Raw genomic sequence first — 27,689 nt, forward strand, 5'->3', positions numbered from 1 at the left:
AAGGAGAAGATCAGGAATATGAACATAACAGGCACACATTTTGCTATAGAATTACCTAACGCTCAAGTAAAACATCTCTGTTGTAAAATGTTAATTTGTTGAAGATCACAATTTGAAAATAAGCCTCTGTATGATTTTTACTAAGAAAGAGATAAATATTTTGATTGGGCATAGGTACCTGTTTATTCTGTAGACTGATACAGTCTGACAGTCGGTACTTAAATTATGTGCAAGATAGTATGAATATGTATAATGAAGTGGCCTAAACTTCAGTGATAGTAAACTTTGCTATACTTAGCCATGAAGATGCCCCGCATTAAGTCTACATTTTATGCGACTATAATTTGGCATGCTTACAAAAGCGCCTGTCATACCACAACCTATGTTACGAGAGGCAGATGTTGTTAATTATTCAACACTTTTAGTTCCTAGGCCACTTACAGCAGAAAGCTCAGAGCCACGACCACAAAACAGCAAAAGTATTTTAAGTAAGTAAAGTTTAAAGGGCTTTTTATCACAAAAGCACATGGTTCTATGTACCTATCATACCATGAGTGAGCCGGGGCCATGATTTCATCTGACTGCAAAACGTGCCATAATTGTTGTTTAGAATTTCACCAAATGGAATCATATAGGTAAACAAAACTGTTGTGATATCATTACTCTCATTCATTGCCACCAGTCACTCGAACAACCAATCAACTATCACTACATAATTATTTGATTATGATATATTGACAATTAAACATATTACAACCACAACGGATCGGCATTTAAGATTAATCACAATTTCTGGCATTATTGTCTACATACGGAAAAAAATGTCAAAATAAGGAGTTCCGGATATTAAAAGTCTCCAAAGTCTCAACCACAAAATAAATACTGTCATATCGTAATTCAGGAGCTGCGGGATAAAAATATGTAAGTAATGATAAATCTTACAATTTAGATTGACATCCTCCTCATTCAAATGCCTCTAATAAATATTAATGGGTAAAAAGATTATTTAAGAAAAACATATGCTTCCGAATACATTAACCTCTTCGCTCTAAGCGAGGATATAGCCGAGCGCTGCTGTCAAAGTTATGCAATCACGTCGTTGATCCCTACTTCAAATACGATTGCATAGGTTATAGCAAAATCATACGTTTTCTCTTGACCTATCTACACAAAAGTAGGACATCCTAAAACTCGTTAACTTCTTTTTGGGTTTTAAAAAACAAACTTTACTTGGAATTGAATTTAACCAATCAAAGCGCTTTTTTGAAAAGAGTTCTTTTCAAAACTGAGGTGGAGCTAAAAAAGGTAAGTAATAAAAATAATTTTACACCTAAAGAATTTTCATAAAAGGTCAAACTTGTCCGTAATAATTTCCTTGCAAACAATAGAAAAGTCACCAAAACTCTTTCAACTAAGTTACGATTTAAAAAGACAGCAACGTGAAAGTCATAAATCAAAAGTTCTTATAGTAAGTTCAACTCAGTCGTGCGCGCGGCCCTATGTGTGGGTAACCCTTGTACATATACAGTGACTTTGTGTGCGTGACAAGAGGTACAGTCGGGTACAAATACAGTTATTTAGGGGTTGTATACGGCTGTTTAAAGTACAGTTATTACGTAATTTAGTTTATTTATTTATAATGATTCTGTATCGCTACTTGAAAAATCAAATGATGAATTTTCGGATTCGCTACTTTCACCAATGTTAATTATAAATTCTGACTCCATGTCAAAATGTCTATAGTATTCTTCTTTTTTCTTTTGTACATGTCGACAAGTATTACCCAACATCCCTTCATCAATTTGACTTAAACGTTCATTTATGAGTTTCATTATTTCCGTCTTATTTTGGTCGACATTATGCGAAGCAATATAATTTTTTAAAATTCCCCACACATTTTGTTTCCATTATTATACTAAATTATAGGTCTTTTACATTCTTAGTCCACACATTTATTTATTGTCCGCGTACCCCGAGCTAGAAAATATGTAAGGAGTATTTAATTCATCTTAGATATTTCACTTCATTTATTTCTTAGATACTGTCAATGTCAATTTGAAAAGCCGTATGAGAAAATAATGATAAACTGTAAAATGTAATAATAAAAAGCTTTGAATGTTGTTTCATTTTTTTGAAACGCTACCTGACTCCTTAAAACATTTTCTCCGTCAAGAACTAGACATTTTCGTAAACGACTGTACCCATAACAAAAAGCGATGAGAACACGTCATGCTCGGACGACGTCACTGTCACACGAATGAAAGTTGTATATTTACAAGCCGACGCACACATAGGGCCGCGCGCAAATCTGAGTTGAACTATCTGTATGACTTCTCAAACTTTTCAAAATTAGGGAAAACATCTTTGCTTACTGAAAAATGTTTACTTGCGTGTCGTCTATGTCACGTTGTTTATTATCAAATTCCTTTAGGTAACCGACTTCCAAAAATAGGGAGTAGATTCTCAATTTGACTCATCGTTTTTTTTTTACCCTACGAGCTTCGCCACTATGTAGTAAGGTTTCTTGCGGTTTCACCCGCGTTCTAGAGACCTACGTTACTCGGACAGAATTAGCAATGTTAGGTAATCGGTGATAATAATAGAAGTATTTGAAATACTTGTAGTTGTTTTTTAATTTATTTATTATATAACACACTTACCAAAAATGTTAACTCTTTTCAGAGGTTCTGTAGTACCTAACAATTTTCATTTCAAGTCATTTGTCCAATTCAGGACAATCAGATCATGTTGATAAAACATCTGATTGGAAACATAACTGTTCATTACATGCCGTACGAATGCTTCTGAGAAAAAAACAATTGTAGGTTTCTTGTTTTTCGCAAATTCCCTATTATCATCACCGGATTACAAGACCTCATATTGTTTGATTTTTTTATTTTTTCCCCCAGTTAATTAATGGGGTCGTAAAAGTTTCAGTCGATTATCCTCCATCGTAATATTTCTGATATCGTACACAACCAACCTGATGGATGGGCTGTCGCGTGAATGGCAAACTCTGGCTACAAGCCTGCAGATAATTTGGGGTCCCAATTCCCTCTAAGTAATGGCAGACAGATATTGAATTATCAGTACAAAAGCGACAGTGATCAATTGAGGCTAAAACATGTTACGGCACCTGGATTCATAAAGCAAAACTATTCATCTGATATTGTCTGTGAAGTGGATATAACTTTGGTGATTAAGGAGTGACGTCACGGGTATAAAGCCGTGTCTAACAAGTCGTTAATTGTAATGGTTTATGTAACAGCCAACGCTGGGCTTGTTTACACTACGTTTAAATATATAGCTACTATATACGATATGACTCCTGCTGTTTTTGAAGCAGATAAATTGGGTGTGTCGTACCTAATCACATTAAATTAAATACGTTAATATACTTGTTGATATATGTCGATTAACACAAAGAAAAAAAAATATATAAACCTAAAAATAAAATAAATGATTTTTTGAAACATACTTATCTATACATATAATAAATCTGTAAAAAAACTGTGTCTGTACATTGAATATATTAAAAAAATAATAATTGGGTGGGGCTTAGAAACAGTAATGGAGCACAAATCCAAAAAAAAAATACTGTCTGTATGTCTGTATGTCTGTATGTCTGTATGTCTGTATGTCTGTTTGTTTGTACACGCTAATCTTCCGAACTACTGAACGGATTTCAATGATTTTTTCTTTGTTGTGTCAGTATTAAGCCTGGTCAACATATAGGCTATAATTTATCTTCGAAACTTGAAGACCTGATGCAGAACACCAACAGACCAACAAAACTATAAGAGGTACAAAAATGGTGCCATGGCAAAAATTGTTTCATGTGATGAGCATTTTCAGCTGAGATAATAAATTTGAAGATCTGGAACACCTGATGTGAAACCCCAAGAGCCCAGCTTCTCTGTACCATATACAGATATGCCGTTTTAGCAAAAGTTGTTCAATTTGATAAGCACTTCCTATTGACTTATACAAATTGAAGATCTAAAACACCTGATGTGGAACTCCAGGGGCCCAGCTAGACTATAGCTTATAAAGATATGACGTTTTAGCAAAAGTGGTTCAATCTGATAAGCACTCTCTATTTTGACGTATAAACATCGAAGATCTGGAACACCTGATGTGGAACTTCAAGAGCAATACTACACTTGAAATGTATAGAAATGAATGTTATGAAATAGGTATGGTGAATCAAAAAAAGTAAAATAATTAGTCCGTCTTTTAGATAACCCTAAAATAATGGACACGTATTTTTTTCTTTTCTCCTTCTCACAAACAAATAATAACGAAGATATAACACGCTTGAATTTTGTGTTAAGTCACTGCTTAGTACAAATTTTACATACCTAGACGTGGCGTCACGAGCCCCCACTCTCCGAATTTGTTGCGTTATATATATCTCATTATTATTTTGTATGTCTCTTCCAGACCTCGGGGCTACAGAGTTCCGAATTTTTGGGAGGCAAACGTGAGGCCGCGCTGAAGCCCTTTTGAGACAACTTTAATGAAATGGTGACACAAAACCGACAATTATCCCTTTATACACTATAGAAATGAACCCAAGGACAATCCCCGGTGGACGTCGTTAAAAGAAAAGACAATCTGTGCTATACCATTGCTAACTGAGGATGAATACTACTTGGGCTATTGTGATGCGATGCTAATGGACTAGGAATGGGGAAACTACGGGAACTATGGCACCTGCCGATGACAATGTATTAGATACATGTAAAAATGGCAGGTGGAGACTCGCCAGCTCACTTACTGGGCCCCCGGGAATCAGTCACTGAATAGCAACAAGAGGGCAACAGGGACATGAGCGGCTGAAGTGTGAGGATACCTCGGCGGATTTTAAACGCAGATTACGCGCTCCCTGTGGGTCACTTACCACGAGGCACCTATCCTCCGAGCAGGGCTACTAACCCTGCTCACTCTGGATGGTCAAGCCAAGCCAGAGGCGTGAGACCTACCCCCGTCATGGTTCACTCCGACCGGCCGGAGATGGGGGACAGTATACTCTCCCTGGAGAACTCAGTATATATGCCCCGCGGGGTCGCTACTCCCCGTCATCCGTCGCCTTAGATGTCCTGCGGTGCTTATATCTCATTATTATTGTCGTTATTATCTCAAGAGCCTTTGTCCCAATTATGTTAGGGTCGACTTCCAGTCACGATGCAACTGAGTACCAGTGTTCTACAAAGAGCGACTGCCTATTTGACCTCCACAACCCGGTTAACCGCTCAACCCAACACCCCTCGGTAAAACTGGTCAGACTTACTGGCTTCTGACTACCCATAACGGCTGCCAAGAATGTTCAATGACAGCCGGAACCTACAGTTTAACATCCCCTCCAAATAACGGTCATTGGTATCCAAAATATACGTAGAAAGTACATACGAACTTAGAAAAGTTGCATTGGCAGGTACTTGCCAGACCTGGAATCAAAGACGCACGCTCATACTTGAGAGATTGGTTCTCTACCCACTAAACCACCACGACTTCCACTAAGTCATCACGACTTTGTCATCTCAGTAACATTTAATGTTTTTTACGTAATAACGTGTAATATTTTTGCCACACACCACTTAAATGCGGACTAATTAGAATCACTACTTTTATCCCTATGGTCACGTCTATTGTGGTTCAGTTCTCAGCGTTTTGTTTAGTCTGCTGTGCTTTTGCCGTTAAAGTACAAAAATTAAATATATGGAACATTTCTAATGGCTATGCATATTCCGTTGTTTTCAAGTCAACGGGCCCTTAAAATTCAATATCAGACGATTCAGATCTTTGATTTTGCTGACCCCGTAGTCGCTGGCATAAGGGACAGGATGGGACAGGCAGAAGCTAGTAGAAAATGTGCGAGAATTAGAACACCTTTATAAGAGTCAGTCATAACAACAAACAACTGAAATTCTCCCTTGAAAACTGACAGCTGTCAAATGGTCAAAACAGTCGATACTCCTAACTTTATCTCTGCTTTACACATGTTGTTGCAAATTATAAAAACTAAAAATGACAGGTTAAGGATAAGGTTATTTTTTTACAATTCATCATAGAATATTATCTGATAGGATTTAATGTGATTAGGTACGATACACCCTGTAGATAGAGATACTAGGTAAGTATACCATCTTTCAAACGAGCTGTTTCCCGCGGTTTTATTCGGCTCTCGGGGAAACTTCTTCCCCTAACTGGATCGCAATAGTGAAAGAATTTATTCAAATTGGCTCAGTAGTTTCAGAGCCCATTAAAAACAAAAAAGTTTCTTCTTTAAATTATTAAATGTTGTTTTATAGGTACACGGGCTTAATTCATGGCTCTTCGCCCTACTTCGGTCAATTATAAAAAGGTGAAAGCCGTTGAACGGTGTTTTGAAAATGGTAAAGATTATTTTAAAGTTGCTTTCAGTTGAAATGCCATTTTAGACAACGACAGATCTTTATGAAACAGCCAGGTGTGTCAAGGGGCCCTTCACAGTAGATATCTATTAACCAATAAACTTGGTTAAAAATATCTCGTGTGACCTTTAGAACCAGAATGAACCGTTTTCAATCAATAACAATAACAAAATTATAGCTATACCTTGCAGGGTATAATATATTTTTAACCGCTTATATGTCTATTTGCTAATTAATTATATGCTAATTATAAAACAATAGAAAATTAATTGTGTCTCGCGTATATCTGAGGTCCAGCATACAACGGGTTAAACGCTTTTTCAAGCAACCTTGTCACCCTTTATAAGATTTTTTTTATACACTTTTTCAAGTCTGGTAAAGGTAACGGAGTATCTTATATCCTTCACCAAAATCTAGTCGTAAGAGACTTATGAATCAATGGCCGCTGTTGTCGATCTATCACCACATTCAGGCTTATTGGCAACAATAGTGCTGTCAGTGATGATAGATCGATCTCAATACAATGTGACATAACCAATTTCAAAAACTGGGACGATCATATACCTACGGCAGGCTTTTGATTTGACCAGATTATTCCTGAGTGGCTGTGAGTATTTTTCATACATAAAAATGGTTCATTTGGGATTCATATTCAGTTATATCACTGATTTTCTATCGCAGACTGTCAATTATTTTCATATTTTTCTTTCATCCACGTGTGATCCATCTTTTCGTAAGTGCGATCGATGTTTCATTGTACACAAAAACATTAGTTAATTACGCATTTTATTGCACAGCACAGCTTATTTTGGACATTGGACATTCCGACTGAATTTGGCTCTTAAAAAATTTTCGTGCTTTTGATCAATATGTTTCTTGTAATCCCAAACAGATAAGAGCAAGCTACCACAGCGTTCTAATCTCAACTACAAACCCGTTATTGGAAATGTTTCTGTCAGTAATGTTGGTGATGGCCCGGAGGCTAGAGACTTTGATCCTCGAGCGAGAGGTCGTGGGTTACAAACCGGCAAGTACCACTGTGACGTAATATGAAGGTTTTCATAGGGTCCGTACAATCTTTTCAAATAGGTCAACATACCATAGCTTAACTTGAGATCCCTTAAGAATAACTCGAAACTAAATTCTGTAAAACTAAATTCAATATGACACTTCACGTTGTATACACGAATTATATGACAGGGAATTAAACATTTCTTTGCTTAGGTAAATACGTCTGACGTCAGTGCCTGCAAATCTGATGAAATTACAATCACTTTTTTCACAAACATGACTGTCTCATTTTTTTTATGAAAGACTGTGTTATGCGTATAATTCTCGAACAGATGAAAACAGGCTGCCGCCCCGTCCTAAACCAAAATGCCAACGCGTTACTGCAATCGTTAATGTCGTTAGAGGTCGCCAAGGGCCGGATGTTCAGAAATCTGGTTATCGAGCAAAATCCAGCGGGTTGCAATCCGGCAAGTATTTTAATCTAGCCATTACTGGCGAAAAACAGACACCCTAAGTGGGTTAAATATGAGATACACTTTCAAGATCGTTCTTGACCTCTTTTTATCCCCGGTAGTAGATAGGAGGAAATCCGGAATATTATAGGCAGATTTCTTTATTAGTTAATTATGAGGTCGTACATTTTAAGACTTATTTAACTAAAACTTTAAGCTTGATCGTCCATCATCTTTATGGATGCTTGGCTTAAATGTTTTGAAACGTTTTTTTAATAAAACTTTTAAAAAGAAGTTTAATCGGTTCCAATATTGTTTTGACATATTTGTTATATAATTCTCAAACAGATAAGAACAGCCCGCCACAGCGTTTTAATCTCGACAGCCAAAACGTTACTACGAACGTTAATCTGGTTAAGGGTCGAGATGGTCCCGAACCCAAAGAATCTGAACCTCGGGCCGGAGGTAGCGGGTTACAAAATGGCAAGTACTATTGTGAAGTGCACAAAACGCTCCCTTACAAATTTTTGAGGCTTATACCTTTGTGTGTGACTGTTTGTTATATGATAATTATATGTGCACCTTTTTTTCGGGGTTGAAACTTTATACATGTCATGAAAATTCCAAAATACATCTTACTGCTTATGTGATATTTATTGCAAATCCAATGCTTTATATACAAAGAAAAATTTACCGTACATTTCTGCATTTCCCACATACCTTTCCATAATAAAAGGCGCCCTGCCTGTGAGTCACGTCATAGCACGACCCAGACCCGACAAACACACTCACGCGCTCTCGGACGCCAAACCTGACAGTGACGAGTTTGCGGACGACTGGACACACTCATGGCGGTACATATATTTGAAAAGCTTACTGCGGGATGACCATACGATAGTGTGAAAATATATTTTACTCTTATCTATAATGGCGTCTAAAGCCGATTTCGGCTACGGCGGCTGTTCTCAGAACAGGAGTTCAGCCACCTGCGCAGGACATATTATAGTGCACGAGCATTTGACACTCTTATCTAAGCACTATATTTAAGTAATTATTTATCTAAGTAACTGTTGCTTATGTATCGTATGTACACCCATAAAAGGATAATTACTTAAACACTAGGTAAGACTTGAAACTTTTTCCAAGATTTATTTTAAACATCTTAAGGCAACATGTTTAGGTGATATAAAATCGAAACGCTGAGCGAGCGCGGTAATTACTCTTCATTCATCCTCTGTATAAGAAGAGGCCTTTGCCTTGCTGAGGGGAAATTACGTCGCATATACATAACTGTAACTTAAATAATATCCAAGAGACATTTCCTTCGCTCTTATTTGACGTAGGAACATGTTTGCACGATTCGCTAATATTTTTTCTTATTCTGTGAACAGCTTCAGTGTTGTCAAGGCCGAGCCGGTCTGCTGTCAAAAAGCACGTGCAATTCCCCGACGAACAAAGCTGCATTGAAGAGGCTACGGAGGCTCCTTCTCAACCAGGTCCTACCGAGAAACCGGGTGAGAAATATTTCCCAAAGTGCCCGTGCCAATGCCATATTCTACCAAGGTATGCGGATATGTGAATTTATAATCGATGCACTGCGTGTTCACGGTAGATAAGTCATCTCACTTCTTCGTTAGTCTACTTTCGACAATCATGTTGGTAAGCAACGGATCAAATGTATATCATTAAGGACATACCATTTCGTGATGTGTTTAATTATTTAGTCTATAGGACCCACTTGTGTGTTCATGAAAGTGTCGACACTTCGCTAATTAACGTATTTTACACTAATTGATATTTGAAACATAATGTTGTCACGATGAAGTTTTCAACCTATTTTCCTGTTACCTGAGTACACGTGTAAGATATATTATATTTACTTTGAAAAGCATGACGTTAGGGTAACTTAACATACATTTCCACTTCAAGTAATTTATTATGATTAAAATTGGACATAAAACTCACAAAATGTAAGGAACATCCTGATGTAGTGTACAACGTGCTCGTCAACAACTTAAGAGAACCTAGAAAGCGTGAATTGGAAACGCAATACAACGTTTCTGTAATTTATCATGAAGAAGAAATAAATGGCAGAAGTTTAAAATTCAAGAGGCATACATATAACTATAAAAATAAAGGTAAAAAATTGTGTCTGGCGAGTTACTTTTGTTATCTTTGAATATTTTCTTCAAGATCTACTAGGCACATGTTAATAAAATATTTTACTAATGATATTGAAATGAAGATTTAACTTCTCATCCATGATAATAAATATTGGAACTTCCTCCCCTTTCACTATATAGAAAAATAAATATTAATCTTTACACATTATTCAGAATATATAGATTTTGTTTTTATCTTGTCCTTCCAGTCGGATGGTGACACAAGAAATATGGTTGTATTAACACGGATTCCACGAGTGAATAATGTAAATATAGATACAGATTCGTAGTCACTGTCTCCACTCACCTAATAACGAGAGTGCCTTATATGAATACAGAAGAAAACACGTCGCTTACAGAACTTTATAGTGTTGATATTTGTTCAGATAATTATAAATCGGTTCGGTCAAACTAAGAACAAAGGCCATATATTACCTACTTTATGTAATGGACTATAAAACAATGTGCGAGAAACTAGGACTATTAACGGTTTAATGTCATGAAACTTTTAGCGGCCGCTGGTCCCAACATTATTCTGCGGCCAAAGAGAAGAAGTGTGTTGTGGGACCAAACTAAAAGTACTGAAATTGCTTGAACATTAATCACTATCTCATACGTCCAATAGCGTGATTTGCGATTTGTACGTGGCTGCCGTTGGAATAGTTTATAGCCAATAATATGGCCCAAGAGGCAAGGTCACCACTTCTATCAGGATCTAAAATACTTCTATGAGTCTTGCTCATGCAGTTGGATATTAATATTGATTCGCAAAAGAAGATAACTTATAAGTCAGGAAACTTAGGTATGAATAGGCTTTCTGATTTTTTGAAAGGTTGAAGTGGAAAAGTTTCGCCATAAGGTAGAATCCATAATATCTCCATTTATAATTTACCACAACGTGTATAGGTATTATGTCGCCTTGCTGCTTTGTGCGAGGCTTTTCTGCGTCTCGTCTTTACGAGTTATGTGTAACACAATATTTGCCATCAATACGTATTCATTCGGACAAACACTTGAGACGCCGCGGATATGAGTCGGTCGGCTACATGTTGACTGAAGTAACGCTCTAGTAAATAACACATTCTGTTGATATGGAGTAAGGACAACTTTCTGACACAATGACACCTACTTTTAGACTGAGGGAATATTTGGCGATATTTAGCCCAACAGCTCGTGAGATGATTTGTTGAATGAGCCAAAACGTTAAATGTGTTTTGTTACTTAGAGCGAATTCTTGATTTATTGTCACGTAACAACGAAGCTAACAGTTACAATTAGTTCCACTCACGGAGGAAGGAAAGATAGGTTACACTCTATAGAGGTAGTTTCATAATCATGCTAGAGGTACATAAGCCTATGAAAGCTAAGTCGGGGCAATCAGACATCTATTGTTGGAGGTTTGGGAAATAGTGAATTGATTTGTTATACCTCAAACTTATCTGATATTAATTGAACGTAAATAGCTTTCATAAAAGTTTCGCCTGCTAATAGTGAATTCATCAGCACGGCTCTTGAGCCAATCTTAGCTATATGTGCGTGTACACGTTTAAGTCATTTCAATAAGTATTTAGTTAATAATATTCTGGAGTTCCCGTATAAAATAGATTGATTTTGAGAGAGATACGAGAGATAGGTTATATTTATACCTCTTCAGGTCTTCAAAAGCGACAACCTATAATCTACATGCTTCAAAGCTCGACGTTTTACGTGACGTTCGTACCTTTGTATCTGTTCCTTTGACATATTCTAGAATACTTTGGCCATATTTTGTAACTAAAACACTAAGTACCTGTATCTAAAACAAGAAGAGGCTCTATTGTCATTGTATACAACTTGTATATGTACTAATGTTGATAAATGTATACAGAGGCGCGCGTCATCTCCTCATTGTGGATGGAATTGGAGTCCGAGGCGCCAGCGCCGGAGCGCTGACGGCGTCGCAGCGAGCAGTATTACCGGCCCGTTTCCCGAGCTCGGAACGAGCGACGGAAAATGTCCGCAGCCGGAGTGCCGCCCGCAGAAGATTCTAAAAAGGACTCTTTGTAAACTGACCGACCACCACCATTGGATGGTGAGTAATACATACCTTATAAGTACCTTACCTTAACGTTTCAGCTGCGTCCCCCATGACCTTACACACAACTATTTAGGTACATTTTTTCAGTAAGTAGTTCGTGAAAATTGAGTACCTAGATAGATAGAGGGAGTATATTCCAATTCCATAGTTGTAAGTTAAGCAAGTGGATAAATAGGTAAATAGTAGTTTACGCTATTGATAATTACACACACTACCTATTAGTGTCTAAATAAAAACCATGTCGTGGCGCATCCAGCACTTTTACCAGGTTAAATTTCAGGCTAAGCTTCGTTTAAATGTCATACGAAGACCAAAAATTTAGAAAATATTAAATTATTCATTGTCTGCATTCCAATGACTCAGCGGATGACACCAGGGGCCCGGTTCTCCTAATTTTACTTAAGCGACATACGATTCACATTCGACTGCGATCCAATCACGACTCGATTACGATTGAAGCGTATGTGGCATTCCGCTATTTTTTCTTTGAAATAAACGTTTTTATCCTTTTCTGTCATTCAATAATGAATCATTTCGTCTGCAAATGATCTACGATTGCAATATGATTGCAGAGCAAACTACGGTATAGACCAAAATCACCAAAATAGCAGACCAATCGCAAACCAATCGAATGTCGTTGGAATACGATTGGTCTTATATTAGTAGCAGAATGCCCGATATGGTTAAAACTGCTATTGCGATCATATTGCGATTCGATTTCTATTCAATTTTGACATTATTAACTTAGGAGAATCGGGCCCCTGTATGATAGCTCCATTGCGGTTCTATCACATGATATAAACGATCACTAAACTTATGTTACAGCAAAACTAATGTATGCTATTGATTGAACTCGAATTTCATCTGCTGCTCTAATTTCATGTCATTGAGAGAGGCTTTAACTGTTTGGAGCCTCATTTCATTTAAATTATCTATTATATAGTCACAGATAGGTCAGTATAATAGGTACGTAAATAGACAGGCTAAACTCATTTCATTTAAATTATCTATTAGTCACAGATAGGTCAGTATAATAGGTACGTAAATAGATAGGCTAAACAGAAATTATAGCCAAGTACGAGGTACAATTTACAGACAAGAAATTTTTTTCGAATATGGAATTATTACTTACTTATTAGGTACTTTTCGAGGAAAAAACTATTTATATCTATACACTAATATAAAAACTAGTTGACAGCGTTTTTTGTATTGGCCCATAGAACAGCAGTTAGCTACGCCTACCATATTATGTAAAGAAACATAAAACTTTTATCATTAAATAAGTATAGTACCTACCTACATAACGCACAAGCTCATTAAATGGCGGATGCCGTCACAGGGGCGGAGATAACTTCGATCACGCGCATGTCTTCAAAGAAACTGCTGAAACCAATAGAAATATATGAACATAGGTACCTATTGTGCGCAAAACTTTGAGGCTTTACTTCGTAACGTCCCTAATTCCCCGGGACCTAAGTGGAGTTCGGCTGCCCGCAGGTCGCTCCGTCCTAACAGCTTTTTTGAGGACACCGACCGTCTAGTCGGGTAACTGCCATTTAATGTAAAAAAAGAATTCGGATTTTATTTTACACCTACAAACGACTCCTAGACCATTAGATTGCAAAAAATGACTTCTATTTCACTGCAATTAATATATACATTTAACCACCACTGTGGATTATATTTACAAGTCAAACGCTACTCGAATAGAATGACTTTCAATATTGCTTGGAAATTGACAAAAGTACTGCATGATATTTTAAAATAGATATCTGAATATTTAAAAGTGATTTTTGCATTACCATGAATTTCTTGAGCGATCTATTGCATTGTAGACATCGTTAAATCACAAGTAGGTACCTATACATACATTGTGATTAACTATTCAATTATGTTTTTATTCGTTTTCCCATTCAAAATGGATTGGTTTATTCATGAGAAGTATATAATCATATTGCTGCATAAAAATTCTGATGCAGTTTTATAGTTTAGAAATAATTTATAAGGCAATCTGAACTTGGCGCAATATCTTTGTTCATTCTTATTTAGTGTTTTCTTCACAAATAAGCTCTGTTTTATTTCATTCCAGAATACTAGATATTAGACAAGTAAATTCGACTCCCAATAAAATGTACAGTAAGTATCCTAGATACTTACTGTACATTTTATTAAAAGATATGAAAATATTTTAACTGCAGCAGATGAATGTATTCGATAGACCGTATGACCCCGTCAAGACACATAAATATACGAACTTCTCAATTTATGAGTAGAGTATGACTACCGTCTAGTTTATAGGTTTAATACATTTGCATTTGACTACCTTACGTTTTCTCAAATTGAATATTTTGAACTTGTTACATTGATGACATAGAACAAGCTTCCGCCCTTGGTTTCACCCGAATAATGAAGGAAAACTTACGTATAGCTTTCACGCTAAAACGACTGGCCCGATTGAGATGTATGTATTTTGCCATAGAGATAGGTGGTGCCGTGCTGAAAGCCATACCTCTGCCTATTAGGAAAGCTATTTCCTTTTTTTATAAAGAAGTTTTACACAAATAATAACACTTATGTAAAAAATAACATTGTAATGTAAATAATCGGTTTGTTCCAGATTTACGGCTACACGATGCGATTTGGCTGTACGCGAACAGGGTAATGCGAGGCTAATCAAAATTGTTTGAAAAACAAAATATTTATTCTGTAGACGTATTCTAAAATAATATATAGTCGATTATATTTATTACCAACACGGTAGGTATCTATACCTAAACGCTATACGCTGAGCTGTATGTATATAATGTACTTATCTACTTCAATTATTTTTGTTTAATCCTTCAATATCTTTGAAAGTACACCTGCAGCTATGTAGATAACATTTTTCCTTCAACATTCCTTTTCTCTTAGAACCACCCTTATTGCACCCCTTACCTTTCCCTAAATTTCTACGTTCATTTATTAGATTTAGCGACCATTAATCTTCGACCCAAAATTCTATTTTTCTCATCAGTTACAGGTATTTAAAAGTTTAATATTATACAAATATCTAATTACGTAAATTCAGATTGAAATTTATTAAACCATAGTAAATTGTTTAGCTGTGTATTCAATAAATAAATATTATAGCTACATGTATTTATCTTTGAATATAAACTACACGCAGAAGGTTACCTTTAGTATTATTAAGTTTTAAGTAATTAGAACTTAATTTAATTAGATTCATTATGTTTGTCAATTTATTAAATTTTTTATAATTATTAGGTAGATAATGTAAGATTATTAATTGATGCTTGAACTATGTTGAGCGTAAGATATAGGGCATATAAAATATACACAGTATTGTCTATGTTCTATATCTCAAGTAGTACTTTAACTGTTTACTTATCACTCAATATTATATTTTATGTGTTCACTGCTGTTAAGTTATAAAATTATAAAGTATATAACTATGTTACCGCAAATCTAGTCTTTAGTTATAGTTAGATAAGAAATAAAAATTATAAAATTAGGGAACTATGAAATAAACTGATTAGATTTAACTGTATTATATATTAGGAGTGTTCGTAAGATAATCGAGACGCGACTCATATTTATTGAATTTATAAAATTTTCGTAAACATAGCTTCAATCGAAGCTCGACTGCGGTCTTTTTTACAAAATTTGGGGACATCCCATCTGAAATATTTATAGCTCAAAATATCCATTTAAGTGGATAACGATTAAAAATTATATTCACAATTTAGAACTTCATATCAGAATATTTCGAAGGTTCTGTTAATACTTATGAATAAGAAATGTAACACTCTATTACCTACCAATTTTGACCAAAACCTAACTTTTCAACATGTTTACGCTGTTACTTATTAAGTATGTAACCAATTACCTATACCAGATAAGCAAATATATCTATACCTAACATTTTGAACAAATGTATTAAGAGCAGTTTAAAGAAATTGTATGATAGTATTATGTATCATTAGCAAGAGAACGTAAAAGCTTATGCAACGAATGGACCGGCTTCTCAGCCACTTAGGAAGACGAACAGTTTTTGTTGTGCTGGATATTACCTAGCTCACTTTAGATTTTAAATCTTAGTTCAATATTTTTGCTGAATTATAAATGTCTCCAAACATACCTTTTATGTATTTCATTTATCCTTTACAAAACCCCTCTGCCTAACAAAATTTTTTTTAATCAAAAAATTTAACAAAAAAAAAATCAATAGCTCAATGTCAGGATACCTGATCTGGATAGTAAAACGAGGCATGAACTAATTTAAGCCGAGATCGATGTATCGCCACTAAACTCACTGTAAGGACTACGCACAATAAAACATTTTATAAAATTGATGGAGACGTTTCTGAAATACAGGTTATATTTTAATTAATATATAAGTAATAACAAAATTTCAAGCAAAGCGAAGTACCTACAGTATAAATGTTATAGTGAAGAGGAAGCCGCGCTACGAAGCTCTCGTTAATTAACGTCGGAGTCTTAGAGGATTACGTAAGTACCAGGTAGGTACGAACATAAATAAATTATAAGGCCGACACTGCCCGTGAAAAAACCTGAAAGACTACGGAATCAAGCGAATATGCGATACCGACTGGTTCAAAATAAAATCTAGTCAGCAGAAATAAAGAACCAAAATAAACTGAACTTCAGGTCTTCTTGGGTCAGAAAAATGGTTTTAGCACCACTTAAAAAGTCCTCAGTATCCACAGTGAAAGAAACAAGACAAAGCGAATCACAATCATTTGTTTGAAACTACTCGAATCTTAAAAATACAAGATCGAGTAAACAAAAGAAGTACATTTACTAAAATTTTTCTTTGAAATCCCAAATTGATTATTCTTTCCTGCCCAACCGGCTAATACTATTAATTTTGTTATTGGCTTGTTTTATCAATTTATTTGCGCTCGATAAGCACAACACTCCGCAATTTGCAAAATGCAAATGCTGAACATGTTATAGAAAACAAGGATTCACGTAAATAAAAGACGAATATTGTAAATAATGTGATTATATTCTTAAATAATAAATGGATACACGTGTTAAAGAAATTCGGTTTAACAAAGATCATTACAGTTTTAACATTTCGATGGTTTAGTTTTGAGACATGTCTGTTATGGACTCACAATACATTGTTATTATAATTTACATGATAAATAAAATATATATTCATAATATTATACTCTTAATAAAATCTTACAAGTGCGAACACCGAATACAAATACAGGTTACGCGCGAAAATATGTTTAAACAATTTTTTTACTCTCTTAACAAAGATCAATCTGGCAAAAGCCAGTGAAAAAGGTGTGCGAAGCATGTTTTTTGTCAAAGCATTTGATACAAGGTAAATAATTTTATCACAACCGTGATCAATAATAACAATCATTTCCTATAGTCATCGCGCGCAGATAAAATATTAATTACACATCCGATTATAAAAAAAAAAAAAATAAATATCAAACACTACTTAATGTAAGTACTTGTTTGACAAGGTTTTAATAATGTTAAAAGCTTTCCATTCCATTGATATTAAATTTGTGCAATGTCTTACACAATTAAATTGCATTATATTTTTTTTATAACATTATATTAAGTAAATTTATAATCTTTAAGATTCTTTAAAATATTAATAATTATTTATTTCCACCACTGGTGTCAGAATTTTACTGAGAAAACATTTAAATAATAATATTTACGTCAATGTCCATTTTTATAATATCCAATCCAATTCATTTAATTTAATTGTAACCTTGCTCAGTGCTACATGGTACGGTTTTGTCCTACTTCTACACAATAATACAGACGGTTGGTATCAATACTTCATTCTACACTTATATTAATCTTACCACAATTTGTGATGCGTCGTGTGAGTCGAATTCGATCATTTTATCTTCGTCAATGTATGCAAAGTACATGTCCAATGCCCGTCTGAAGAGCGGTCATTTGATATCATGAACCGCAGGCAACAGTAGCCAACTTTGAGGGGCACAGTTATTTGACGTACCAATAGAACCATACATTAGTAGGTATATTGTAAAATAGTGAGCCTATATGCAGCTACATTCTAAGCCTATGTAGTTGTGACAAACAAATCACTTCATATACTTTGCGTCTACGTACGTTTTACGAACAGAGTGTCCACAAAGAGTTTCATGTTTCCCACTAAGGAAAGGTGGTTAATAATATATTGCATATATACAATTCTCGTAAGGACCTGGGCGTAAATTACTACATAATACAAATATAACTGATAGCATTATACTAACTACTAGAGAGTAATGCTTATAGAACGCGAGTCGTTCTTGTCATTGCGAAATTAATTTTAGTACAAACTGCAAATGTTAATGTCGTGGACAAGTTATAATTTTAAAGCTCTTATTTGTGTCAATAGTTAAATAATAAGATAGTAAGCATTCTTACAGCACAGCACGATTAATCACAATAGTAAGCTGTAGTACTTAATAAAATAAGTATCAGAATCCATTCTGAGCGATAATAAAGGTGCACTTTTGAAATCAGCCATGCCAAGAATATTAAAATTGATCAAATCGTTGCCTGTGTGCTTTTGGCTTAATTTTGTTTCCTATATGCAAGTAAGCATAATTTATACAAATACGCCGATTTACACATCAGAATACATAACAGTTAAAGCAAGGCATAACAAAAATAGCTAGTGGTGGTTTACATAAAAATCGTCACCATGTAAGAACCAGTCAAAGGCGGACCTAAATAATTAGGTAAGTTTATTGAATAGTTCACATATTCAACAGATCAATATTTTTTTTTTATTAGACCTATCCCTCCGCGTTCAAGTTAGGCCTAGCACGAAATTAATTTACAAAAATACAGTTAATTTAACCTCATAATAGGTAATAAACTATATTATTCAAAGCTATATCGACCACGACAGATATCACCCTTCATATTGAAGTGTGTCAATATAACCAGAGGTAAAAGCAAAATGGTCGCTATACAGTTGCGATTAAAGCTAATTTAGCTTGCAATATGCAGGCGATCAGTCACGGTGCAATGCAAAGGCGATATTTCGTAACTGTCGTAAGTTGGTACCTGCATTTATCGTTTACCATCTAGTCGATCGAAGTTCGTAGTTTTCGCTTAATTGTACCTTCCTAACTTCCACGATTAAGTTCATATGATTTTGTTTTTTTTTTTGAGGATTGCACCAGTTTCTATGATGGTTGGCTTATATCCTATAACTAGCTAACTATCATTGTTTTATTTATTAAAATCTATGTAAGGCAAAGCTGTTGTGTGTCGTCGAATTTGCTGTAATCGTGGATATGTCGAATAGTATATCGCCAATGGATAACACGATTTGGAGCGTTTGCTCCGCGTCTGGTCCGGTGGGAGTTATCGCGTCGTTGGCTAGACGGGGGGGATGGTCCACAAGACGGCCGTCTTGTCAGCTGACGTGGATAAGAAGGAGAAGTCGTCGGGGTGCCAGCGGGCGGAGATCACCTTGTCCGGGTGACGCGCCACTGGGACGCTCGGCAAGGCGCATGTCAGGTCACCTGGATAAAATATAGTATATTCACAATTTGTATCGCATTTTAAACTTAAAAGCCTCTCAACTTGTGGTGTCAGTTACAATTCAGGCAAAGTACCAATAAAGCTCTCCAGGTTTTCCAACATTCTAAATGTATCTTGGACATCAATGTCTAAAGCTGAAGGAAATCATCTTATAGGAAAACTGGACATAAAATAAATCGCCAATACAGTTTCAGCACGTTCATTTCTCAACAGAAGAGAATTGCTTGTACTGTGATGATTATGAACCCTAAATAATGGTCAAAAATAAGTGTCCATACCCTGTAGATCTGTGAGTACGACGCGTCCGTCGTAACCAGCCGTCAGTAAGTAGTAGGCCCCGGGAGAGAATCGCACGCTGCGCAGATCGCCTGAATGTGGCGTGAAGCGCTGCAGAGCTCGAGAGCCGCGGACGTCGTGGAGGGCACACGAACCGTCGTCGTGACCGCAAACCAAGAGTCTACCGCTAGGGTCCACTGCCAGAGATGCTACTGCTGAACCCTGGGAGACACAAACAATAAGTTTATTATATATTGAGAGCAAATACTGCTAATGTGAGGGAGATCTAGAGAACGGATTTGTAAAGAACCACATCATTTATAGTTGCATATTAAATTGTAGCAATATATTATGTGACTACTTATAGCTATTGTAGAAGTGATCTTAATTGTTTTCTAGACTAAAATAATAGGTACTATTTACTAACAGTCAGTGTTCAATACTTGAGCCTCACATCAAAAAATTCTAGTGTCATACACACATATGTATAATACTATTCACTGGCTCTTATTGTCTAAGACCTGAGCATCGTTCCAAAAATCGATTTTAGTGACATTGTCTTATACATATTTCCTTAAAAAAAAATGACAAATATTTTTGCAAGGCTAACAGATCTTGATATTTGCCGAGGAATTCTTTTAAAGGCGCACGACGGAATGTAATTTTATAAAACAACCTCAAGGGATAGACAAGGTAGGTTCACAGAACAATGTGGCAAGTATTGATTACAAAAGGTGGACCTGCATTCCGAAGCCGTGACGGTTGATTTCCGATATGTATACCGTCCGGTGAATAGAAAATATGCTGGTATGAAATCATATCGTATTGAGTTATGTATCAAATTGGTTTCCGAACAAAAACAACAATATTCAATAAAAAAGCAACGGTTTGATTTCCTTTTGTTTGGCACGTATTTCGAATGACTACTATCCCAATAAACAATTAATATACTTTTTGAATCATATTTGATACATTTGTAGCTAACGAATGTTGGCAGTTCTCGCGGGTCTTGGACATCTATTTATAGTAAGCAGTGTAAAAGGTAAATTGAATATTAGATAAGATACCTCTAGCCCTAGCCTACTCAATAGGATTAACTGTCCTGTATTTTCCTGCAGAGGGAATATTGAATAAATTCTTAGTCTTGCCGAGGCGGGTTTCATCTAGTTCAAATGATGTAGATTTACTTATACGCATGCGGTATGTAGAGTAATGGTTTAAACAAGGACACACACAAATAACGATTTGTGATGGCGTTAAATAAAATATGGACGTATATCAGAACGAGTCGCAGTCTTACGACTATATTGTAGAAGTTCCATTAGAATCTAGTCAAAACGATACTAAAACAAATAATGCCACATTAAATGGAAATATACTTGTAGCATAAGAAACACCAATGAGCTAAGATAAATAAACTGCGCTAGGGAAACGATTCCACATCGCTGGCAAAATTAATGAGCTATAACTTGATCGAACAATAGACATTAATAAGCTAGGCGTGCTATAAACCACTTTTATTAAACATTGTTTTTCTATCCCACATAACTTTGATTACGCGACTGTGTTCAACATTCGGAATTGCGAACCTATGTTGAAATGTGTCAGTAAATAATCAGAACGTACGCCAGTGCTAACCGGCGAAATTTTATAATCAAATATAGGCGATGATACGCAACATGCAAGTGATTTGAATAATGTACAGATTGCATAAACCTTTAGCATGTATTTGCAGTTCATGTTTGTTTCCAAAGCGATGCGCACCACCGCACATTTGTATTGGCACAGTCTTACAACCTAATCCAGAACATTCGATTCGCATGATTTTACAGGAAAGGGAAGAACTTAAAGGTCATCATACACCAGCACCGTCATGCATTGAGAAAAGATCAAATAAATAATTATGTATTCTGGCAACAACGTAACACAATTTTACCATTAAACCGCATACCGTAAAATTGAAGGTAAAAATCCTCGAAGATTGATGGATAAATCGCAAAAGGATGTTTCGACTTCTTCTAATCATAAAGTTATTTCCCCTTATCGTGGTGCCAACTATGCGTACGTATATCCCCAAATCCAATAACTGTATACTGTCATGATATGATTTTGCATCAAAACTAGATATGTTGTTTTGAATAACTCATCTGTTTATTGTATCCTGAAAAATATACATTTTCACTTTAACAAAGATGGAATGATGATATGTACCTAAGACTGTGATTATTTTAGCCACGCTCCACCTTTTCCTAATTCCTGTTGTAACTTTCCTTTGCATGAATAAACACATTTGAAAGAAAGCCTGCCTCATAAGATCGTACATGTGAGACCCTAATTTATTTAGAAGGCTTTTCACGATACCAAAGACTGCCAAAAATCTGAGAGTCGACGCGCATCTTACATTAATGATAGTCGTGTTTTAATCCCAATCAGTGTTAATAACTAACGTACAGTGTAAGTAGATAATACGACGTAAACACAATTTACTCGTCTACAGAGTTAGAGATTACCATACAAAGCCAGGGAGCACGTGAAACACAGAAATGAGGCTTAAAATGAAGTGAGCACGTACCTTGTTGGGCTGTCCCGCCGGGGGCGAGATAATGTTGACGCAGCCGCCCGTGCGCAGGTCCCAGAAGCGGACAGTCTTGTCTTGACTGCCCGACACGAACATCGCGCCGCCCCAGTTGTACAGCGACAGAATGTGTCCCGAATGACCACTTAACGCCTGTACACAACAAAACAGCCATACAACTACCAATCACTTTCTATCAATCCTATAACAAATCAAACGTACCCTTGAAATCGGCACGATTTAATATACTTAGGACCTCGGGCAGCCGGGTGATTTCTTTTGAATCGCGTTTCAGTTTGATGTTTATTGAGCAATAAAACGCTGTTTTATTTAAATTGATATACGAAGTCCGGGGTTCCCGACAGCAAACGTAAATGGGGAGGTGGACATTTTAATAAGCGGGAATAAAATTGTACAAAAATAATTGCGAATGAAACAGTAACTTTTACGACACGTTTGAAGATATATGTAGGTATTAATGGTAGTCCTTATCCCTGGGTAGGATTAAAGAGGGCTGTTAAATGAGGCGGTAGGTGGCTGGTAAATGTGTCCCACCTCGATCGCACTCGGCTTGCGGCAAGCCTTACGGGGTAAAACCACAAATCGCGTGCGTAATGATATTCACTGCGGATAAGGTTGTCCATATGAAATCCTCGCTATACAAGGGGTCGCTAATCACGAAAGTAAACAAAAACACGTGCTGGCTGCATAGACATTTCAAATAAGCGGTTCTAATGTATACAAAACACGTTTTAGCGCTGATTGAATCGTACCGACCGGTTTTAACTTTATTACGTCGACACGACTCCGTCTTTCTTTTATGCAAAATTATTTGAATACTTTCAGAAAATATAATTAAGTGAAAACGGTATATAAGTAGTACTTGTGCGTTGAAATGTGCGTAAAACCAGTTGTCTACCACAGATCCTTGACAACGGAATGCTAAAAATCTCATTGCCTCTGCCGTCGGGACGAACATATGACAGCAAAATGTAGGTGGAAAAGGGCCCAACCTGTCACGAGTAGTACAGTTCCTACCTGGAAGGTTTTGCCTGTAGCACAGTCAGTGACGTAAATCTTGCAATCTCCAGCACCCCCGCTGACCAGTAGACTCGTCTTGTTCGACGTGTCTTCGATGAAGCACACATCACGGACTGTCCCGTCGTGCATCGTCAGCTCAACCTGGTAACAACCACAAAAGGATTTAAGTTCCATCACAGTCGAATCATGTGATTACGTAAGTTATGATTCAGACAGATCTCTGATAGCTAAGTTGGCGTCATAATAGTTTTTCACGATTATGTGATACTTAGAAATCTTTAGAACATTTTATTCTTCATTTGCATTTCTAATGCTACGAGTCTTCGAATTTATCGTCGGTTATCTGTTTGCGGGAACGCGGAAGTGCGATCTGCGGAACCCGACACACGCATTCTTGTAAAACTATTCCGATCGGTAAGGTTGGCTGCGGAATGTTCAATAATAAAAATGATGCGCTATTCCATGCAGTCGTGCATTTTTATCTGAATTTATAGCTCAGTTGATTTGGTTATTGTGCTGTTGGAATCTTTTCATTTGCTGTCGCTTACGGTAAAGCTGAAAATGAAGCTATGCTGACTATCACACTTAATCCTCACACATATTGCATCGTAACTGGTTTATAATATATTAGGATTAATAGGCTTTTTGGGGACGGCATCAACAATATTCAAAAACATCAACACAAGTTTGTAGATACAGTATCATACCTATATTTTACTACGACTATTAAAATTACTATTTTATCAATTAGATAATCAATATTTACAAGAAAAGATAACTCGTTTACTAAGAAGGTTGATTCAGCAAGCAGGTGATAAGTTATTACTCTGAAACTTGGAATAGGTGACGACAAAGTTACTGTTATTTTGCCACTTTAGACAGAAGTTACTCTTCAACCAGATTAACAAAGCATTTGTACAAATAACTAATTTGTAACCAAATTCCGAGCCATTCGTAACACTACCTAACTCAAAACATTTGTGTGTAAGACGCCTTTCACAATCAACATAAAGTTCTTCAATCTTTAGAGCAGACATCCTAATTGGGGACTCTATTTAATTTGTCGTACTTATCGAATTACATTTGTCCTTGACGAACATTCGAGACGTTGCCGATATTGGAAACAAAAAAGCGAGTTCAACTAGACAAAGAAAATTAGCCGCATGCCTCCATGCAGTATTTATAACAGTGCGTAATACATAGATGGAGCATAACAGCAGCTCCGAGCGATGAGCTGTTTACGAGCTCGTGCCACATATGCGATTAATCGAGATTGACAATCGTTAAGAGGACGCTGATGCAGCAGATTGACGCGGTAACGTTTCAAATAAATTGCATTTGCACCATTAACGCTCCAACTCATACGACATTGACTGACAGTAACTGGAAACTCTTTCTATTCCATTCGAGAGTCATAAGTTGTTAAAGTCGGTACGAATTTCTATCATTTATGTTCGTATTGAAACAAGGACAAAGAAACATCGTATAAGATTTATGATACATAGAATAAGTAAGATAGCGGTTCAGACTGATGTAAATATTTGAGAAATATTATTCATAAGCTTCCAAGATATGAACCTATTTAGATATTACATTCTAGAGCAATTAATTTAGGTCAGATTCAAAATCTTAACGAAAATATATGAGTATTATCTTTCAAAAGCCAGAATATAAAACTTTACCTACCTAAGTATCTATAAAATTTTAACTTGACTTCGCTATTCATAAAAAGTTCTGATCTCCAAAATTCCGAAGAAGTTGGAGCAACAAAGACATCCTGAAGTAGAGCAGCTTTCAACATATGGACGTTTAGGTATTCGAATTTCCAGCATTTAGAATTTGTAAGATTATTAGTTTTACATATCTGACCCGGATCTATTCCTCTTGAGTGTACGATGTTAATTTACTTTAGAATGTCTTCGTTAAACATATGCCTACACATCTCAGTATTTGCTAACGTACTTATACTTCAGCAAAAAGTAAGTTTATAATGTTTTAATTCATCAATCCTTAAAAGAATATCATATAGAGTTATCAACCGAATTTCGAGACACTTTCTCAAAGTTATTGATAAGAATGAGCGGTTATGTCCACTAACTTAACGAGGTATTCAAACTTGTAGTAGTAGAACTAAGTACCTGCCTATTTCACAGCACTTTTATAAGCGCAGGAAACTTAGCACCTAACAATACTTAAGAACACGAAACTTCAATAAAGCTGTCAACGTGAAGAAATTCAGCTTCTAGCGTCGAACATTCTCGAATTTATTTTTAAAACCATATTTTTAGGAATTTATTGATAGGTTTGAAATAGTTTTCAGCCCTTATTGTTATCAAGAAATACGACTTAACAAAATAAATAAAACTAAGTATCATGAACATATTTGAAAATTTTCATACACATGCGTAATTTACGTAGAAAATTGTAGCTATCTAATTTCTAGCGAAGTGAATCACTTGGGTACATCCGTTAACTGATAAATTACACAAGGCTCACTAATTGAAAACTAAAAACTATTGGATCGTCTTTCAATTTACCGCCAGTTATCTTTCTAGTTAGCAGTAGCAAAACAACTCGATAACATTTGAACTGAGACATCTCAATTTAAAGGTCGACCTATTTAATTTTAATTACGAATACCTATAAACTATAATTGTGTAAGTGTTATGAGACAGTACCTTGTTTAAGAAATTCCTGAATAACATTTAATCACTTAAAAAATTATTTTCTGACGTTTTTGAAGAGTGAAGCCACCTGGGACCATGCCTTAACTGTTATTTTAAGATGCCAGTAAATTAATGTCGCTATATATTTGTTTTAGGAATGAACAAAAAATAAAGGTAAAGCAACGAGTCGCATATTTTGTCACCCGCAAGGCTAATATAATGCGAGGTGAGGTAGTTTCAAAAGGATAAAGATATGGAGGCTAAGGAGTACGAGTATATCATAGAGGCCAGGATGACCCCCAAATATTTCACCTGAAAAGGAAATATTACGATCACTAACTGAGATATACCTGTAAGGACGTGGGATGGTCAACGAAAACTGCGATGTAGGTATTTTAAGAGCGGAAATATATAAAAGGATTTTGGACATCTTTATCTAAAGCTTTGGCTTCAAAAAGAAATAGCTCACCGAACTTTTCTTTTGTATTTTTCCATAAAGTTCAATCAGCGGGTATACTTTTTGTTAGACGGGACTTTATTGGAAAATTAATCAGACAAAGTACTTTACCGTAACCCGTTTTCTTTTCTAAGTCAAGAGCGGTATTTTTTTCGAATACATACTTGTGTGTAACATTTTTAGGTAATACTCAAGCAATGGTCACCGCCTACTGTAAACCTCGAGTCTAACGGATACCTCCGTACTTTTTAGGCTATAGGTATGTCGATAAGGGCTTGTATCACTCACCTCTTGACCCTCCAAATTACACGCATGGCTATTGAACCTCATGAGTTTGACGGTCTTGTCGTTGGATCCCGTGGCCAGTAGATCGCCAGCCGGACTCCATGCGAGACAGTAAATACTGCCTTTATGGTGTTTGGTACGCTTCAGCAATACTGTTGGTGCTGTGGGAGCGCTGTTGTCTCTGCAAAGAGGATTTATATCAATTTATGGAACTATTAAAGGTTCAATAAAAATATAAAACTACTGAATATAATTAATCACAACACATTTTCAATTTAATGCAAAGTTAAACGACAATATAATACGGGTCGAGAATAAACATTATCATGTTTTAAGTTATTATAGTTTTCATGGATGAAGCACAACAGAGGAAAGCTATCAATTACGCTTTTAATTAGTTATGAGCGTTAACCTATTTCCGCGGTCAGTTTTAACGTTTAATGATATAACCAATCGGCTATATTACGAATAAACGATGTTTTACGTAATTATAAGGTGCTTTAGTTTTGGTGGTTGCGATATAAAATATGGGTATGTATGTATTAATATATCGCATAGAACTTTGCCATGCGTTTACAAAATCAAAATTATTAATGGCCAGGACTTGCAATAAAGACAAGACTTTTTATCTCATTAACAGATATTGAATATTTCCTCTATTAAATGTTTCTGTTTTTTGATCTGAACGAGAAATTAATCCGAATT

General features: G+C 35.9%; 2 protein-coding genes across 6 annotated transcripts in view; one reads left to right on the top strand and one right to left on the bottom strand.

The window, feature by feature from the left end:
• The window catches only part of LOC124645049, a 125,457-nt gene extending 109,202 nt beyond the window's left edge, over positions 1 to 16,255 (top strand). The window contains exons 9-11 of one of the 2 annotated variants that reach the window (XM_047184782.1): positions 9,271 to 9,393; positions 11,909 to 12,112; positions 14,736 to 16,255. In XM_047184782.1, the coding sequence (XP_047040738.1) occupies positions 9,271 to 9,393; positions 11,909 to 11,973 (188 nt within the window). In that variant the 3' untranslated portion in view covers positions 11,974 to 12,112; positions 14,736 to 16,255. The remainder of the gene's footprint in view (positions 1 to 9,270; positions 9,394 to 11,908; positions 12,113 to 14,735) is intronic. The other variant, XM_047184783.1, reaches the window with a different exon arrangement.
• Positions 16,256 to 17,128: 873 nt separating this feature from the next.
• LOC124644900 (WD repeat-containing protein 47) overlaps positions 17,129 to 27,689 on the bottom strand; it is a 37,313-nt gene continuing 26,752 nt past the window's right edge. For all 4 annotated transcript variants that reach the window (XM_047184566.1, XM_047184569.1, XM_047184567.1 and 1 more), the window contains 5 exons: positions 26,988 to 27,165; positions 23,574 to 23,717; positions 22,533 to 22,688; positions 19,963 to 20,182; positions 17,129 to 19,665 (listed from right to left, as the gene is read on the bottom strand). In XM_047184566.1, coding sequence (XP_047040522.1) covers positions 19,520 to 19,665; positions 19,963 to 20,182; positions 22,533 to 22,688; positions 23,574 to 23,717; positions 26,988 to 27,165 — 844 coding nt within the window. In that variant the 3' untranslated portion in view covers positions 17,129 to 19,519. The remainder of the gene's footprint in view (positions 19,666 to 19,962; positions 20,183 to 22,532; positions 22,689 to 23,573; positions 23,718 to 26,987; positions 27,166 to 27,689) is intronic.

The sequence above is a fragment of the Helicoverpa zea genome, chromosome 31, assembly GCF_022581195.2.
Source record: "Helicoverpa zea isolate HzStark_Cry1AcR chromosome 31, ilHelZeax1.1, whole genome shotgun sequence".
Lineage (NCBI taxonomy): Eukaryota > Metazoa > Arthropoda > Insecta > Lepidoptera > Noctuidae > Helicoverpa > Helicoverpa zea.